General features: G+C 44.0%; 1 protein-coding gene across 2 annotated transcripts in view; it reads right to left on the bottom strand.

Annotated features, from left to right (window-relative positions):
- Positions 1-20,483, bottom strand: part of LOC146863901 (urea transporter 2-like) — a 65,087-nt gene that overhangs the window by 26,641 nt on the left and 17,963 nt on the right. For both annotated transcript variants that reach the window (XM_085629110.1, XM_085629100.1), the window contains 4 exons: positions 17,691-17,853; positions 10,384-10,573; positions 5,780-5,908; positions 4,368-4,560 (listed from right to left, as the gene is read on the bottom strand). In XM_085629110.1, coding sequence (XP_085485236.1) covers positions 4,368-4,560; positions 5,780-5,908; positions 10,384-10,573; positions 17,691-17,853 — 675 coding nt within the window. The remainder of the gene's footprint in view (positions 1-4,367; positions 4,561-5,779; positions 5,909-10,383; positions 10,574-17,690; positions 17,854-20,483) is intronic.

Genomic DNA, 20,483 nt, shown 5'->3' with positions numbered 1-20,483 from the left:
AGCTCCAATCACATCCTTGATCAAGTGCAAACACATCTGCTCCCTAAAGGGTTTGTATTTTTTGTTTCCCATAAACTGCTCCCAGGGGCGGTTCGAGGGAGCAGCTCCCAATACTTTCACATCCATGACTTACAAGGAACTTTTGTTATCAATAGCTATTAAGTCCACAAAAAACAAAAGACAGCCAAAAATAACATAGTAGGTGCAGGCAAGGAGCGACCGGCTCACAGCTCGTCATGAGGGACACTATCTGCAGCTGGTGCTGCACAGATATTTTTTGGCCTCATCCTCTAAAAGTAAAAATGCCCAAACTCTTGAAAATGGATACCGCCAGAAGTGTAGATTATGTAGTAATGATATTTTCCTTCAATATTTGGAATTTTAGGATACACTTAAGCATTTTCACGATTGTAGCACATCTATATTTGCATGAGTAAATACCTTAAACAGGCACATTTGTGCTTTAGAACTCCCATAAGCAAATAATTCCACGTGGAGAAACTCCTTCCTTGTGCAAGCTAATTTAGGGAGTATCCCTCTCTAACCTCTACCTAGAGAGGAACATACTCTGAATCTCAGGTATATCCAGGGCCAAATAAATCTTAAGAAAAATATGAAAACTAAGAAATCGAATGTTTTATGTTCACAGACTTCTGCGATTCAATAACCTGCTGGCTGGTGGAAAACAATTTTAAGCATACACGCACAGACTGGTTACTGACCGGAGGAGTCTAAGCGCTTTACCGTATCAGCTGCGAGTGTCAAAACTGAGACTGTCATAAGAGTTACCAAAACCTGAATAGCCATGTCTTTACAGCCTTCCTAAAAGCAAGGAGACTGGATGCTTTTTCCGCCCCAGCGTTCTCGTTTGAATCTAGGCTGTACCAATAGATTTGCAGTGGCTGAGCAAGCATTTTAACAGGGACATACTATTTAAAACTTTGATTCAGAAAGTCAGGACCAAGATTTTGGACTGCCTTATATATTAAACACAACACCTTAAAGGTGATTCTTTGTTTAACAGCAAGTCAGTGCAGCGTTTTCGAAACTTGCGATACTGAATAGAATTTGGGATTTTTCAACAAAAGTCTAGCCGCAGCATTTTGCAAGACCTGAAGTTTAATTGTGCTTCTATTCGAGGTTGCCAGTGCTCCCAGGAGATCGCCCACCCCGTAAAGATGCACGAGGACTCCTCCTCCAGTACACACTCCTTTAGAACGTTACACAAGGGGTACCATAATTGGAAGAACTAATTTAACAAGCTGCAGATTACTGGATAGGACACTTGGCAGAACTGTATTGTGTTTGCTGTACTGGGGCAGAGTCTTAGTTTACTCTAGGTTACCTGAAGATACTGGATTGTATCCTCCACAAGAACCCCAATAATGTAATAATGATAAACTGAATTCCATTGCATTAAAACTACCCACTGGTACCTGCACCTCAAATACCACAGCAGTTTCACTTTTGCCTGGCTTCTGGGCAGGAATACATTCTCAGCCCACTAGGAGCCTAGGAACTATCCAGCTAAAGGACTCTGACTGGTCTTTCATGCCATTTGCACAGAGCCTGCTTATACTTGTCCCATCAAAAATAATGCGGTTACCCTGTGTCCCTCAGCACCTAGGTGTGTAATGTTATGAGCTACAATGAGTTCTGTTGGGTTCTTATACTTGACAACATGTGGACTACGTTTGGAATGTCAGTCTTCTGCCAGCCCAACCCAAAGCCCAAATCAACATTTGCTGATCACCTTCCGCCCTCCACATACACAGCCTGGTTAAAATGCTTAAGAATATACACCCTCCTGACTGACTGGAGAGACAGACGGAAGATGGCACACCTTACGTCTGGACGTAGCTCCCATGCCCCACATTCACATTGCAAATAGGTAATGTGGAAATATTTTTACTTTTGGATTTGAAAATGGAACATGGTACCGCACGGTTGAAAGAATTACTTAACTTGTTGCAGTTTCCCCTCAAGGCTGGAACTAAGCCTTGGATCAAAAAGTAATGAAAACGCTGCTGCCTCCACTTAAATAGACTCCCCCGAGTAGAGAGGCACTGCATGGCCCAGGAGGAAACAGAATAAAATTGAACTGAATGAGCCCTACTTGGAGGTTTGTCTCAAATGCCTCAAGCTCTGCAGCCAAACCAACCAGTACTGAATCTGGAATATTGCATCAGGTGATGATCCATGCCTTCCAACAAGACCACGTTGTCCTCTGTATGCATCATGTACACATCCTAAAGAGGTGCTGCATTGTTGGGAACATGGCCCGGTGAGGAGTGGAGGTGTGGCCTGGTACAGTCATTGAAATCTCTGAACACTCTGGTTCCAATTGCAAGATGGCCCACAGGGTATAGTCCATCACTTAAAATAAGATCATACTTCATCGTTGATCAATTGAACTATTACCTAATAACCTACAGTTACAGTTCTCATAGCTACAAGGTTTGTTCCTCTCACGAGGTCGACCACCTTACCAAATGGTGTCCAGCCCTCATTGACCCTCTTTCCCTACTCCCACCCCCAAATACTAGAGCCATTGTTGGGATTGGAAGTATTCGACTGCCAGGGATTCAAGAAACAGGACTCTGAAGCTATGAGTTTACTGCAAGCATTCTTGGGATCAGTGGCACCCTGAACAATAATGGAGAAACCTTGTTGCCAAACATCTGGATTTGCCTGACTCTGGTGGACAATATAGAAATAATTTTTAAAGCACCTTGGAGGAGGCAGTTTCAAATTCCGGGTGGTCAGTAACAATGAACAGGTGTTCCCCAACACCACTTCCGAATTTGAAACCCCATGCCCTTGCAATGGAACTCATTCAGGCAGGTGAAGATGCATTTTATTCAGGTCCTTCTTTAGCCTTTTGAGACATTGACTGAAGTCCCCATGTAGGTCGGTCCTCCTTCTAAAAGGCTTGACACTATTGCCCATAGGATAACAGTGTAAAAGGGTTCAGGGCCTTTTCTTCCAAACACTGTATGCTGCTGGGGTCATCTACCAATCCTTGAAACTGTTGGACTAATCAGATTTTATGAAGATAGTAAAGATCCAACAGTTAAACAGGTATTGGGCAGATTTTACATCATGATGAAATAGCTAGAGCGGTGGGATTGGCATAATCAAAACTGGACACAAAAAAAAAAGGTCAACAAAAGTAAAAAAAAAAATACTCTTTATAGGTTTACTCTAAAAGAACCATATCAGCTTGGATCAAAAAAGAAGTGGCCTATTCATTTGAAAACTCCAAATTCAGTATTATAAAATGATTTCACATACTTCAATAGATCCGTTTTATCCATGCAGTTTAAATTATACAGTGTGCATGTAAAACCTTTACAGATAAATTTGAGGATATTACCAGTGTGAATGACATTCCCTTCAAATACACAATTTCCATGAGACTGAACAAAAGAGAACCCGTTTAATCACAATGTCACAGATAGAAACCATATATTGCGACTTTTTCAACCATACTAGCTAAACGAAAGAATAAAAAAAAGTGGAAGGAAAAGGAGGAGCTCTACAAAACGCAATGTAGTGGTGATGAAGTCAAAGTGATGGGCCAAGTAAAACCAAATCTATTCCTCTGGCATCAATATAAAAAGTTAGGTTCCTCAAATTCATTCCAAATGGGCTCATGTTAGTCCATAAAGTTTCTGTACAAATGTTTACCATTTGCTTTGTCAGTAATCCTCAACCACTTGAGAGCCAGGATAAACTATCTGTAACCCCTCCCCGCCACCCAAACCAGGTTTACTCATTAGCTCATCTTAAGGAGGAAATAGAGCTAAAGAATGTATGAATTAAGACCCTAATAAGACCAGTTATTTGGGAGAGCTTAGCCCAATTTACTTTCAAATTACAAAAGAAAAATAGAAAGAAAAAAAAAACGCAAAGCGAGTCTTTGGCACAGCTTTTGCTCTTCACTTACTCAGGCAGGACAGGAGTAACAAATGGTAAACAGCTCTTACAACGAATACTTTCCTCCGTAGGTATTACAACGTGGTTGTTACAACGATTGCGTTGTAACAATGCATACTATTACCCCACAAGTCATACCAACTACTTGCGGAGGGGGCAAAAGGTGTTGGATTTAAAATCCAACAACTTCCCTACTGTTGCACAGACTGGTGATGGAATAGTAAATAATAGTATTCCAACATCCAGCGGTCGTTGTAACGACTGCGTTGTAATTGCATTCGGAGAAAAGTCATGCGTTGTAAGGAGGCATTTTTGTAACAAAGTGAAGGTATCCCTAGGGTCATCCATATATCCATGACCAGTGAGGCATCGGCACAGCTAAACTTAAGATGGTTCTCCAAGTCCACGAATAAGAAATTGTCACTCACCAGAGGAACTTCCACGTTAGACCAAGTAATATTTTGCACAGCTGAGATGGGCTCGAACAATACAGTTGGGAAGAACACATTGTAATGCCCAGTGGCAGCCATGTGCAGACACACTGCGATGTTAAAAGGCAGCGTGAACACAGGGAGGTCCCATTTACTGAAGATGGACGCCAATGCACTTGACAGAATGGGACTGAAAAGGAGGGGAAAAAACGTTACGTTCTTGTATAGCAACAAGCTTATTTAAGTGCATACAATTTTTTGCATGTAAAACCGATAGTACCAATCTGTTTTCATCAAAGGTATATTAGATGACTCCAAAATCAGACAAAGCACAAGCAGGAAGCTTTCCTTTTACAAAATGTTTTTCTGTATCAGTGTTCTTTAGTCCAAGTGTTTTTACCTATTGGAAAATGCGAACACCCAAAATGTACACAGGGAAAAATCCAATGGCAGTCTACAGGAAAGAGGCTACACCAGTGTACGAGCTGTAGAGGAGACCCCACTCTGTCGAGAGAGGGCTTCACAGAGGTAAACCAGTTAGTTTTAAGGGAATTCAAGCGCCTTCTGCTGACCGTATCCCAGGATGCCCCAAATCAGTGGTCTCAAGTCAGGTCAGCCACTTCCTGAAAGAAAACATGCAATAGGAGGACCCAAGCATGCTGCCTACATTTGTGGTTATTCTGCTCTTATTGAAGATTTGACACTGCCTCCAAGAAGAAAGGGGGCATTTATTTTTAAATTCCCAATTGATTATAATGCAGTAGCAAGCGTGTCTCCTCTGCAACAATGGTGCCGGTGTGCAGATGCCAGGCAGACCCATCAGTTGGAGGAGGGCCGTGAGGAGGTGCGAAATCTACCAGGGACACAATATTCCAACTCCAGTTCCTGATCTTTTCAAACCATATTGATGTTTAAGTGGAGAATACAAGCACTAGGTGTGCTACTTGCATGTGGTCCTGTGAAGCAGCACCAGAAAACTATGTAGTTGGCAAGCACACGTTAACAATTTTCTGAAGACATGCCATTTTAGTCATTTAAAATTGAAAGATAGTGAATTAGTTGAAAGTGAAAGTGATTAGTTGTTTGTGTGCTTCTTCAGTCCGCCATTTTGTGGTGATCAGATGTCAGAAAATACTACCATTGTCTTGCAGCGCAGGCACAGTCCAAGCTGAAATGCAAGTCCCTCAGACTCATGGCACATTCAAGCACACCCCCCTTACACAAAGACGATATTCTCATTTCAGGGAAGTTAAAAAAGGGCACACTCGTGCCTTACTGCAAATGTTGCTTAAAAACTATCCTTGATGACCAAATTCATGGTTTTCAGAGACTAAACTAGAGCATCAAAGGTTTGGTCAGCTGGCATTATCAGTTAGAATCTAGTGGACGTGCTAGGATGTGTAACATACCAGATCATAGACATGACGGTGACAGGCAGTAGAAGCCACCAGTACCAGTTGCCCTTGTCAGAGAACACTGCCATAAGTAAGCCGACTAGGATTCCGTTATAACCGTGGAGTCCTGCTGCAATTGCGGACCTGTTGAAGGAAAGGTATCAGTTATAACGGAACGTATATTTGAACAGTGCACATTCACCGAAGAGTATCTTGAGGCTGAATAATAGATGTTTATTGTTACCCAACTCAATGGTACTCATTTTAATCAACCTGAGAAGGATGAAAGGCCGAGTGGACCCCGCCGGGATTTGAACCTGTAACCATGAGGTCAAACACAGTCCTCTACAATGGATGAAGTTTTCCACTAAGACACCAGATCTGACTGTCCTAGGACATAGGGTTAGCGCCACACACTAGCCTTTACGGACGCGGATTCATACAGTGAACACCATGATGATTAGAACTTCAGGGAAGAATCGTAGCAAGAAAAGTCACTATATACATGGAGGCCTATCAGGATTTGACAAATTGTGGTGAGTCTACGGCGGTTGATAATGGAGAGACATTACTATATTTGTAAGAAAATGGAGGCAAATCAGAAGTCCCTACATGAGTTTGCTTGCAGCTCGTTTTGGGAAAAGCTTTTGGTAGAGCGATATGGACCGCCAACATTGTTTTACTCAGTTTATCAGTGGCTCTTAATAGTCCAGGCTCAACAATGGAAAAAGACTGAGCAAATAGCTGAATAGTACCATAAAGTAACAAGCATTTACAATGCAATAAGTCTCGCATTTGCGAGAGTTTAAGCTATTGGCATTGTAAATGACAATGACTTTATTTATCTGTTTTAATAATTACCGCATAAATAAACGGCAATGTCATTTACAATGCCAATTGCTCAAACTCATGTAAATGCGAGACCTGTAGCATTTCAAAGAAGCGGCCACCATTGTCCCGGGCTGCTTGGAAAGTGAAAGCGCACATGGGGCGTTGAATGTTGCAGATAAGCATGTCGTGCCTGCAGAGAGGAGAAGCGTATTAAAGAAAATACTGCTTACAGACTAAATGAAACGTATTGTGTAACAACCCAAGTAAAAGGGCCAGTTACAAATGAAGACAAGGCGGTCCTAACAAGAGACTAACAAGCCTATTAAAAAATCAGAAGCCAGCATTTACGAAGGACAATGACAAGCCAATGACAAATATGGGCAGAGTGGGCGGGGCTTCAAGACTATACTTGCCTCCTGCCTGTCCCGCAGTTAGGTTTCTGTCCCCTGGCCTCCTTTCTTCATGTGTGTACCCCTGCCCCCTCTCTTCTGCCCTTCTTGCTCTATTGTGCAGCCACTGCCCCTCTAGCCTTACCTGTGTAGCCAGTTTGATGCCCATCCCCCGCCCCAAGGCCTCGGTTCTCCATGTAACCTTGTTTAGCTGTTTTCCATAGCAGCACCCCAGGCTGACAACAGAAGCAACCTGAAGACATGTTAGGTCCTCAAGGCATGGAAACAGAAGACCAACGGAGAGGCCTTCTCCTTCACCCCAAACCTCTGAAATAAGCTCTCCCCTCGCTTGGAAATGGCCCAACTTTCACAAACTACATCAAAGAACTTAAAATCCTCATTTTCTCATACATCCCCCCCAAGTTCTCCTCCCTGGTTAATAAATTGCGTTTTAAAAAACAGTACTGTGTTGTAAAAAACGTTTCCATTTCTCTGTTAGCCACACAGTTGCAAATACGGATGTAAATGCCCAAACATTGCTTCTGTAACCTGCAACCATTGATACATTCCCAGTCACATATATTGCATATATTGCATTAAGAGCCATATAACAAATGATTACATAATCCATCAACACCCACGTAACACCCCGGTGATAATACGCAAGGAAAGCAATGTGCTACATTACAAAAAAGCATAACTCAAACATCATTATAATATCCCTCAACCATGAAAATAACTGATCAACACCATTGCATCACACCTTGATCTAACCCATTAACATCACACTACACACATGCCGATTTGATTCCCCAACCCTCTTTTGTAAGCCAGGTTATACCACTTGAAGAGTGGTTAGTTGGTTGCTGGTGGGTGAAGGAGGGTTATTGGAGTAAATGGCTTCGAAGAGGGCTCTGTTGTCCTCTCTAAAGCTTCTGCTCACTTCACCTCATCATTGAGGTGCTTAGGATGTTCATTTGAAGGCATTGGACTGGTGAGGCGGAGACTGTAGGGAGGGGTTTTGGAACTACTGGAGATTAACTACTTCCTATAATTCAACCTTCTGGGATCATCCATCATTCTTTCCTTCTCCATAAAGGTTTCTAATGGCATTTCAGTCAGTGACTTTCCTAAAATAGGTCTGAAGAGTTCTATAAGGAGCGTACTCCTTTATCCTCAGCATTTCAGTACTCCTTACACCTTAAGGTTTGTTGGGGCCCTGGGCAAGACAGATAGTAAATCTGATTATTTTCAATTTAATTCTCTTCCCCTGCTTTCTCCCTCCTCTTCTCTTTCTGCGAGTGTACTTTTCTGCCAAGACCTTAATCTCTGGTTTTGCAAAGTAAAGGAAATGGGAGCTGGCAGGAGGCTGGTGGAGAGACAGGAGAGGTAGGGAGAAATAGAGTCAGAGCAGGAGAGGTGAGATTGAGATAGGTAAGGTACATGATGGAGAGGAACAGGACGGTGAAAGGGAAACATCAGAGAGTGGCACATTGAAGGGTGAGGTAGAAAGTGCAGAGAGGCAGAGGTAGCTACAGGAGTGGCAGAGTCAGGTGATAACGAGTGACAGGTAGAGAGGTAAGTTGAAAGAGGTAAGGTAGACAAAAATTAGGTGAAGTAAGGAGAGAGGTGTGAGACAGAAAGCCATGTTAGGCAGAGAACAGTGCAATGTGGGAGAGAGAAGGCACAAGGTTTTCAGAGAGAAATGGAAATGAAAAAGTGGGGTAGAGAGAAGAGCTAGGGTTTAGTGACTGGTGAGGTAGAGAGACAAGCTCTAACAAAGTAGAGAGATAAAGAGAAACGAATTTAAGAAAGTACTTTTGAGAGTGGAAAGATAGAGGGGGAGTAGACAGAGGGAGGTGGGATTAGGAGGGAGGTAAACAGAAGTCGAGAGATAAAGAGGGCTAAGCAAGGATGGGGGAGACGTGACAGATTGAGCGGTAGGGGATGGAACCAGAGGTGGACAGGTAGCTAGAGAGGTGTAGCATGGCTGGGTGGAGACACGGCCAGAGGTAGTCTGAGAGAGGACAGAGAGGCTGATACTGCCCCGATCACCTTATGAGGGGGCCACTTGGAAGGTGTGGGCCTGCGTAACTGCCCACTTCCCTCTTGCCTTAAAACGTCTTTGTCAGTACGGAATGCAATGTTCTCTCTGACACCCCACCCATAAAATGAGTACTTTTTGTAGAGCCAGTTGCCCCTTCAGCAGAAGCCAGCCACTGCAGCTAAACAGGAAAACAGGCGGAAAGACCGGACTCAAGAAAATATACCACAGAGGACCCCCCAGGGCACCTATGTAGCCCAGGACCCCCCAGGGCACCTATGTAGCCCAGTCTCCACTATTGCACCCCCTCTTTGTAAAGCGTGATGTTGTTACCTGGAGGTAGGTGGATGTACCAAAGATCAAATACACGATGCTAATAATCAATTTATAACACAGTTTTACAATTACCTCACACCAGGCATTGTATAATCATACAAGAGCATGATAATTATCCTTAAACATGACACTGACCATTAATTACAATTCCATAATAAAGCACATCGAGTACACTTTAAATGTCTATTACTGAATCAACACTGTTCTAACAAACACCGTTCAAACTTGATTTAGTGTGTCTACAAGATAACACTTAAAAATATAATGGAATCTATCAACAACATTATAGCTCACACCAAAGATATGATATGATCAATTGGAGCCATTATAACATACTCCATTTTAACAGAACATTTTAACTATTATATTCTGAAAAATGATGTGAAAGGGAAAAGAGAGACAGAGAGTGAAAGGGAAGGGAGAGACAGAGCGGGAGAGACAGAGAGCGGGAGAGACAGAGAGCATTCTGCAAAAGGACATTTTAAAAAGTCACAGAAAGAACTTTCAAATCAGTACTTTTGAAGCCAGTGAAAAACTATTTTCAGCTCTATAAGTGAGCCCCTAAAGTGGAAAGAAGGGGGTTTATAGGGGGGGGGATCAACCACACTGTATACCTGGCGTGTGAATGTGTGCATAAAACTGCAGTATCTTAGATTCGCCAATTAGAACATACAACCCTAAATGCGCAGCAGCAAGGCGAGCCGTGGTATTAACTGTGCTTTTGTATGAATAGGCTATGTTGATAGATACAAAAGTTGCTTTCCCTCCCTATAGATAGATTGTGGTCTTCAAATGGTTCAGAAAAGCTGCTTCCAGATACTAGAGTGAAGTACGATGAATGTTTAAAAGCATACACTAAATGTTAAAACCCTAGATAATATACTGCGGTGCACACAAAAAAAAAATCCAGGAAGGTTCTTCTTAGTTCTTGACTAGTTTAAGCGTTCTTACCCAGACAATCAGTTTTCCAAACAAAACACTTGAGCTAGGGCACAGATCACACGGGATGCCTCCCTTACCGGTCTTGGCTCAGGATAAGAGCTGCCACTGTGTTGACCACCGTTCCCAAGCAGCCAGCAATGGCCCACCACGGATTCTGGATAAACAGCCCGATAATGATTAGGAGTCCACTGATGGGGTTACTGACAAACATCACCTGTGACGTCCCACGCAGGATCCAATCAATGAATTGGAAAATAAAAGGTTTTTCTGAAAAAGAAAAAAAGAAAAAACACACCATACACCGGAGGGAAACTTTAAATATTCAAGATAAACTTTTTTTTTTTACAGAAATGCAGCCATCACATGTACATTCATACCAATCTATTAGAATGTGAGCCCTTAACATATCCAAGATTGGTTCAAAATAAATCCCTTAATGAGCTTTGAAATTCTTCTCACAATATTTTATAGGACCCCCTGCTAGAATGGATGTAAAGAGAAACGGTAGGATAGCCAAGATTTGTAAGAGCGATCGGTACCCCCCTTCCACACCCCCCCACTCACACTTGTACAGAGCCCCATCATCATATAGGCGCTTTATCATTTTTTAAGTAAATCCAGATAACCAAATTAGAAATTAAGTTTTGCCGGCAAGAAAATGGCTTTAAGATGCCTTATAGAGCTCTCTAAAGTAGGTCAAATTCAAAATAATGTCAGAGCAAATTGGGGGGAGGTGGGGGGGGGGGGGGGGAGGGATGTTACTCTTCATTGGCGCCATGATAGCTGGCCTCCTATACCCAAGAAGCTGTGAAAAGGTGTAGGCTGGAGAATAACTGCACATCAGAGGTCCTAAGAATAAGATAATTGCCACAGTAGCAAATCTACGGTAACACTAAGGAGACCGTGAGAAGCCTGCTCTTGTCCAAATACGAAATTTGAAAAGCGGTCTAGTGCATTGCACTGAAGTGAGATATCACTGTTCAATGGCCCAAACCAGAGTCAGAATCCTTCACTGCCCCAGAAACATGCATTATCACCAGCAAGACAGAAGAAGCTTGGCTAGTTTCCTACTCAAAAGCAAAAGGAACAAACGATGGACGGAATGCCGAACAATGCAAACATTCACCCCCCAGTCACAAAGATCTGGGTTTAATCCATCGTTCTTTTGCTCACTACGCCACCCCAGTTTGGACCCAGCCATGGGCAAATCAATCCTGACGCTATGCCTCATGGGAATAGTCGAACCCAAATTGCCAAGCCAGGTCATCCCTGGAACGGAAATAAGCATCCTGGGACCGGTTTCAGGGCATCACACCTCATCAGCCAGGCTAGCTTGAATCCAGTGGTGCAGTGAGCACGGGACCCACGTCTGGGCATAACCTGCCCACTTAGGGCGACAAAAGCAAAAGAACAAATGATGGACGGCATGCCGAACAACGCAAACATTCACCCCCAATCACAAAGATATGGGTTTAATCCATCATTCTTAACCCGGATACCGGTCCCAGGATGCTGGTTTCCAGTCTAGGGAGGACCTGGCCTGGCAGTTCGGGGTGGACTGTTCCCATAAGGAACAGGGTCAAGACTGATTTGCATATGGCCGGGTCCAAACTGGAGTGGTGTGGTAAGCAAAAGAATGATGGATTAAACACTGATCCTTGTGACTGGGGGGTGAATGTTTGCCTTGTCCAGCATTCAGTCCATCAATTGTTTCTTTTGCATATGTTCCTATTCAGACAGACACATTACAATGGATCGGTATGATCTCGAAAGCCTCAAGTGGGTTGGCTCACAACTGTATTCTACTGAACACCACCTCAGGTCTTCCGTAGATGGTATAAATAACAGCCATTTTATAGCATCCATATTCAAAATAGTGGCTAAAGTGCCCGACGCAGGTCGGGAACTGCTAGAATATTCCAATTCTTCATGGTCTACCTCAGTATCAAGGTCCAAGACTTCTACAAAACACAAAATCATGTGTTTCCGAGTATGCTCCAGATAAAAAACATTGCAGGGGTAGCAAGCAACTATCTGCGCTAAAGTTACACTATTTCTAACTCCGGTAATGCGCCTTCAACAAAACCTCATGTACGGATAAATTGCACCAATTTACCATTTGGTGCCATCACTGCTTCTGTGCATGAAAACTTTGTACTGCTCAAATTAAGACAACATTCGATTTTACTATAGGGTGGGGGTATACGCAAGTACGGGTCTTAAAATACAAAATAATATTGTTGCCATAGACAAATCTGTGATCACTTATTAAGCTAAAAAACAAAAATCTGCTCTTGGTTGCGGGATACCACCGGTTGTGTGGAGGCGAATGATGGTGGTATTTTATTATTTGGGGTATGGAACTGGTGCAGTTAACGAACGTCTGACGATGGGGTCACGATATTGGAGTTAAATGTTAGAATTCAGAAACTTGCATGATGATATTTTTTTAAACTGCCATTATGAACATTTTATTTTGCAGGTAAAACTACAGCTCTTCCAGAAACCTCTGGTACACAATACACTATCCAGCATGAATCCAGACACCTCTTGTACACCATACACTATCCAGCATGAATCCAGACACCTCTTGTACACCATACACTATCAAGCATGAATCCAGACACCTCTTGTACACAATACACTATTTTCTTGTACACCATACACTATCCAGCATTAATCCAGACACGCCTTGTACACCATACACTATCCAGCATGAATCCAGACACCTCTTGTACACCATACACTATCCAGCATGAATCCACACACCTCTTTTATTTATTTATATAGAGTTTTACATAGCGCGAACTTGACCCGATTCGGGTATCAGAGCACTGTACATAGCACCAGTAGCGTTACATTAGGACACATTCATTTTAGGAGATTAAGGGATTTGCCTAGAATCACAGGATGCTCAGCGTCATTGCCGAGACTCTAACCCAGATCCCCAGATTCGAGGTCGACCACCCTTGCCGTTAGGCCAACTCCTCTCCCCACCTTGTACACCATACACTATCCAGCATGAATCCAGACACCTCTTGTACACCATACACTATCCAGCATGAATCCAGACACCTCTTGTACACAATACAGTATCGTCTTGTACACCATACACTATCCAGCACGAATCCAGACACCTCTTGTACACCATACACTATCCAGCACGAATCCAGACACCTCTTGTACACCATACACTATCCAGCATGAATCCAGACACCTCTTGTACACCATACACTATCCTCTTGTACACAATACACTATCCTCTTGTACACAATACACTATCCTCTTGTACACAATACACTATTCAGCATGAATCCAGACACCTCTTGTACACAATACACTATCCTCGTGTACACAATACACTATCCAGCATGAATCCAGACACCTCTCGTACACAATACACTATCCAGCATGAATCCAGACACCCCTTGTACACCATACACTATCCAGCATGAATCCAGACACCCCTTGTACACCATACACTATCCAGCATGAATCCACACCCCGCTTGTACACCATACACTATCCAGCATGAATCCAGACACCCCTTGTACACCATACACTATCCAGCATGAATCCAGACACCCCTTGTACACCATACACTATCCAGCATGAATCCAGACACCTCTTGTACACCATACACTATCCTCTTGTACACAATACACTATCCTCTTGTACACAATACACTATCCTCTTGTACACCATACACTATTCAGCATGAATCCAGACACCTCTTGTACACAATACACTATCCTCGTGTACACAATACACTATCCAGCATGAATCCAGACACCTCTTGTACACAATACACTATCCAGCATGAATCCACACCCCGCTTGTACACCATACACTATCCAGCATGAATCCAGACACCCCTTGTACACCATACACTATCCAGCATGAATCCACACCCCGCTTGTACACCATACACTATCCAGCATGAATCCAGACACCCCTTGTACACCATACACTATCCAGCATGAATCCAGACACCTCTTGTACACCATAATCTATCCTCTTGTACACAATACACTATCCAGCATGAATCCAGACACCTCTTGTACACCATACACTATCCTCTTGTACACCATACACTATCCAGCATGAATCCACACAGCCAAAGTCCAGAAAGCCTGGAAAAAGCCATTCAATTTGAGTACCACTGCCTATTATACTCCTCTCCCTTAGTCCTCTTACTCGAAGAGCCTGGCCTGCAACAGGTACAAAGGACTGCTGCTTTCAGGAATGGCCACCCAGGCCTGGGGTAACAGATAGCTACTCAGAATGCAGGTGCAAACATGAATGTAAGTCTATACTCCTCATGTAGCAATGCATCTTTAGTTCGTACATCAGCTGGGAGGGCCTTCTACTGCTTTGCCCACCCACAAAGTTATCCTTCCATAGGCATACAGATTACATGTAGTGTAACACCCTTTTTCAGGCTGCTTCTCCTCCCAGGGTACATTCTGCTGTTAAGGATTTGGGTAATCTGCTGTGAAAGATGCAAATTCTTCACAGTTAAGTTCACACATTTCTCTTTACAGGGAACCAAGTATCCCATTGTAGCATTTAACTCAGGGCGTAGTGAAGCAGAGCTTTCCAGGGCCGGCTCCGGGGACGTGGTGTGGGCCAGTAACTCCAGTCTGCTGGTCCGCAGCAACACTCAAATCATTGTCCAGTCAGGGAGTTCTCTTATAAAAAGGGAAGTATTTTCACTACATGCATACACTATTACATACTACGCATTAAATTACAAATATATACAATCAAGTAGATGGAAATATATTTAGTGACACTATCAGGTTAGACCCCTAACGGGTCCTGAACATATGAACCACAATACTCCATCCTATACAAGATGCAAAATCACAATATATGGGGGTGACAGTATCAATAAGACAGGACTTCTGGCTTTGTCAAAGTGTCACCACATACTAAAATCAGAAACAGATTATATTTTACCAAGACACTACTTAAAATCGATGGGGACAGTGTCAATAAGCAATACAGGTTATAACACACCATTGAAGTTCATTGGGTGTCAGGGGCAGGAATGAGTTCCAACAATAGAGATCATTAAATGTTGGAACCGTGCAACATTATCAGTAAAGTCTTCTTACTTCTACTTGTACCATGCTGCTTTAGGACCAGCCATCAGGAGGCCTTGCACTCCCAAGCCCACGCACAAAATTACAGATCAGGAAACTGGACAACCTCCCCTGATCATGTGTCCTATGACAAAGATGACTTTTTAAAATAATTCTGGGGAGCTACTGGTCCACTGACAGCCCCCACAACACTTCCAGTAATATTGGTGGTGCCACTGACATGCTTGGGGCACAATATAGGCAAATATGCAAATTCTGAAGCCTGCTCCAGGGGCTTATGGGGGCGCTCCTAGGCTCCAGGGTTGGCAGATTATATCTGCATCTTTTTTGAAGGGCTATTTCTCCTAATTTGGCCTCAGCGCACTGGTTATATTTTTAAATAACAGACGCCGATGCCCATGCCCACCACACACCTGGGTGCTGAAAGTTTAGCTATGGGCCAGTCAGCCCCCCATATGCCTTCCTGGAGCCGGCAAAACCTCTTCACACTCTTCAAGCAGGAGCCAACAATGCTCCTTTGAGCTCCCGCCCACAGGTGGAAGCAGGCAAAACTCTAGTGTGCCCTGTCCCCCACAGGGCACTGGCAGGCAGCCCACCAAGCAGTCATCTCCTTAAGTCACAATGGGGGGTGAAAATCGGATCCCCCTGGGACAATCTTGATTGTCCGAGCCCTGAGGTTCCCTGGCCAAGGTTGCATTGGGGAAAAGGGACTCATGCACACCCAGAGTCCTTGGCCCTCGCCTGGGGAATATCTTCTTATGGCACTTTGTTCTATTGCCCACTTCCCCTAAAGTGGAAGGTTTCATCTCCGGCCCTGCATGGGCGATTTTGCTGTTCTTGAGCTTGTTTTGCTCCTGGGGATCAGATATAGCCCTGGGGATCACTTTCTGCCACACTCTTGGCCTCAAAAAGGAGGTTTCTGTGGGATGCATGGTCTGATGGCTTCCTGCCCAGTACTTGTCCTTTGCGGCCTCCTGATAATCTCCTGCTTGGTGGGGCACCTTGCACTGTCACCCCCAGCCAAGAAGAGGAACATCCTCCATTCGGACCTCGCCAGGCCCCATGGTTTTGGCCATCTTGCATGGCACCGGCGTGTTAGTGGAATCCGGGGTAACCTTCGTTATGTGAGTCACCCAGCTTCAGGACCAGTTTACAGAAGTCTCAGGGGAACTCTCCAGGGTCCCCTAGCAGGTCCGATCCCCCAACTCTTATGTGAGCATAGGGGCCTAGCACCACTGGCCTTGGAGAGACCCAGCCACAGTGTTGGTGAGGTTAAAGTCCTTCAGACGATTCTTGTAGTGGCATTAGGTGGCTTCTCCTTCCTGTTGAACATTCAGTTACTGTTGTCGCTCCCAGGTCCAGTGACTTCTCAGTATCTCCTTTGCTCATGAGGCTTTTAAGTGGGCTTTGAAAGTTGTAGAATCCAGGCACCGATGCTCCCTAAAGTAGCACATTATCACTCCACCACTGTCCCAGGCATCCTGTACAGCATTCTGGGACATTACAATATGGAGACTTCCACTGGTCTGTGTCCTAGGCAATAGAGAGGTACCTATTGTTGGGAATAATCTCTCCTTATGGGGCGATCTCAGTTGGCCCAAGTCTCTAGGAGATCTTCGATATCCGAAGTAAAAAGTCTGTATATCATCACTGAAGGCAAACTTACAAGGGAAGACCAGGCTAGCAAGCAGTCATCAACCTGCTTTGGTCTTCAGAGCTTAATGCTATTGTGGTTGGGCTATGGAAACTCCCTATATTTAGGTTGTCCAAAATTGGTGATTAAGAAACTCCAAGTGATGCAAAATACTACAGCCCTAATTCTCTTAGGAATTCCAAAGCATCAGAAAGCTTTGTCTGCATTAGCCTCGCTACATTGGCTGACAATAGAGTAAAGGATTCAGTTGAAAGCTTTGTGCCTGGCTCACCGTGCTCTATATAGGAAGGGGCTGCAAAATCTGCATCATTTAATTAATCCCACAAGAGATTTAAGACCCGGGAGCCTAAAAGGCGAATAAGGCCAGGAGTGGGGGACACTCATCTCAACACTTGGATCCCAAATTATGGAACTCCTTTCTCTGGTGCTCAGGCAGAATGGCAATGTATTCAGTTTCAGGAAACAGCTTAAAAAATACTTGTGTAATCATGATTTCCCAGGAGTCTGGCAGACCTTTTGGTGCTGGGAAGCCTGTCGGATAGCCATGTGCTTAAGAAATACTTTTGAATAGCATTACTACAGATTTTCGCCTAACTTGAATTAAGAGTGAGGATTCACTCACCTTTCAGCCAGTCCCCAAAGGCACTCATGTCTCCAGTGATATAGTTGATTGCATTCGTAATGCCGCTCACACACACATTGGTGGGGCCAGCGGTCTCAGGGGGCTGCTTCTTCATGTCATTGAGTGGAGGAATTGAGACTTTGTGTTCCATATCCTTCCGTTCCTTATGGGGAAGAAAAGAGCAGATAAGTCAGCGTCAAGGGTCCATGTACCCCAATGAATACAAGTCTTCTCTAAATCACTCATGCAACGCAGCACAGCAAACACTTTACGTCTTTTACCAGATGCTGGAATCAATGAAGCTATAGATTATATAGCCTTCGAGCCCTCTGTAGCGGGCTCTACTGCCATTAAAAGGCACACACCAGTGTTAAAGGCTCGAGCCAAAGGCGAAGGCCGTTAACGAGGGAGCGGGCCTTAAATGGACCATAGAGCCCGCAAAGGCTATTAGAACATTCCTCGCCTAGAGGGCAGAATGATCTAATTTGTAAACAAAGGCTTCACAGAGCCAGAGGGGGTTAATATCCCCTTGGGCTCCATGAGGCCTTTGTTAACAGCAACAGCTGTGAATAAACATTGGAATGTTGATGCTCCAGGCTTCTACTGGCCATTAGAAGCCCTGAACATTCCATTGTTTTCATTGGAGCGCTCAGCATTCCACCATTCCAATATAGTTTAGCACCCATCGCTAACTAACAAAGTTACGTTTATTTAGCAATTTAAAAAACGTTACATAATTGAGGTAGACCCACAACCTAGGAGTCGGCCTTGTAAGGGAAGGGTTACAGCCAAGGACCTGCAGGGTACAAGATCTCTTGAAGGGGGCCATTCACACCGCGGTACATGTTCTTCATCATACACATGAGTAGGGGTTTAATTACCCCAAATTCTCAATATCAATGTTCATTTTGATACTCCTTTCATGAGACATGAAGGTGATTATATTGTTTCCCCATAAAGGAGGTTACTTGAAACACCGGGCAAAGGGGAAAAAATGGGTAGAAACCTATTTTTGCACACTGTACTGTATAAGCGAGCTTTTATTTTTGTGGCAAGAGTGCTTGTGAACTTTTACATCACTGACATGAGTGTATGAAGGAATACCCAACACTAACATCAGCAAAAAGCAGGTGGTACCGGTCCTAAGGGATTGGGCAAATTAGCAACACACTAAGTCAGCCAGGAAAGGCCTTTGCACACATTGCACCGGAAACCCTCAAGTTAGGAGGCGGTAAATAATAGCATAATCGCCAAATAAGCAGGAAAAAAAAAAAATAATCTGATAATCAAGTGGAAAGATATGCAACTTTTGTATATTAACACTTCCTTTTGCTCTGCAAGCACAAGGCTGGGTCTGGCAGTGAGGGACAGATGTATCCACTGCAGGATATAGAGTTTGACCTCATGGTTACAGGTTAGAATCTCGACGGTCCCCCCCAGACTTTCATCCTTCCAAGGTCAGTATGTGGAATTGGGTATTAACTATTTCAGCAGCCAAGATATCCTTCAGAGTGAAGGTGCGCTTTACAGATGCACATGCTGAGGCCACTGCTCTTGCTAGTTTTGATGGTACATCTACATTTCAATTGGTTGTAATGCACTACTTATCTATACAGCAGCCATCAGGGACCAAGTATTTGGTACAGCAGTTGAGCCAGCAATAATGTCCTTGCGTGGGGTACGTTGGGAGCAAAGGACCCTAATGAAAACAAGGAAACTGTGCCCATAGCTGAGCTTGGTAGTAAAATACAGCCATAAGTGGGGTTGAGAGGGACCCTCACACATCCGAACCCTGGTGCGACTACTCTACTGGTATCCACATCACATGCTCCGGATATACTAGCAGAACATGATGCATCTAGGACGAGAACGAAACTTGGGGCCTGATTCACAATGGGCCTTCATACCATACTCGTGACGGAGGCCCCATTATTGTGGGGGAGTCTCCACACTCAGGGCAGAATCTCTGCAATTAGAATTCTTAATGTGGAGATTCCGCCCCAAGGGCGGAGACTTCCCCACAACTGCGGGTCCTCCACTAGGAGTGTGAAGGCTCTTTGTGAATCAGGTCCTTAGCCAAGAAAGCTAGGTTTGTGGCAGGGACTACTCAAGATGGCAACACAACAACCACTTGGTCCCCATACCAGTTGTGCAATTCCTTATTACTCCAGAAAGGTTTTCATGGCGAGTTGGCGATTATAAGGAATGCTGGGTTACAGTGTTCTTGGTATTTAGCTAAAAGAAGCTGGGGAAATGTCTATTTGGGTAAAGACCAGAAAAATGCAAAATCCCTTCTTCAGGATTCTGATGGGGCATCCCTAATTCCAGCAGCAATTCTCATTTCTTATAGCACACAAAGGGTGTAACTCTAAATACCATGGTATTCACCACATGCCAGAATTTCCAGTGCAGTCCTTATTCACAATATCAGGAGCTGGAATGCTGCAAGGGTACTCTCCCTGCCCTATCAGGAGATGGAAAGCTGCAAGGGTACTCTCCATGACCAATCAGGAGATGGAAAGCTGCAAGGGTACTCTCCCTGCGCTTAGTCCTAGCAAAACACTTTATTAAGACGGTAAACTGCCTAGTATAAAAGAGCGAGAGGAGCACAGGACTAGTAGCAATGTGTCTAGTTATGTATAGCCTGCTCCCTGACCTATCAGGAGAAGGAAAGCCAAGGGTACTCTCACTGCGCTATCAGGAGCTGGTAAGCTGCAAGGGTACTCTCACTGCGCTATCAGGAGATGGAAAGCTGCAAGGGTACTCTCACTGCGCTATCAGGAGATGGAAAGC

This window comes from Triturus cristatus, chromosome 2_1 (assembly GCF_964204655.1).
Source record: "Triturus cristatus chromosome 2_1, aTriCri1.1, whole genome shotgun sequence".
In the NCBI taxonomy this organism is placed as follows: Eukaryota; Metazoa; Chordata; class Amphibia; order Caudata; family Salamandridae; genus Triturus; species Triturus cristatus.
The sequence above is the reverse complement of the archived record's forward strand: the minus strand, read 5'-3'. Positions and strand labels throughout refer to the sequence as shown.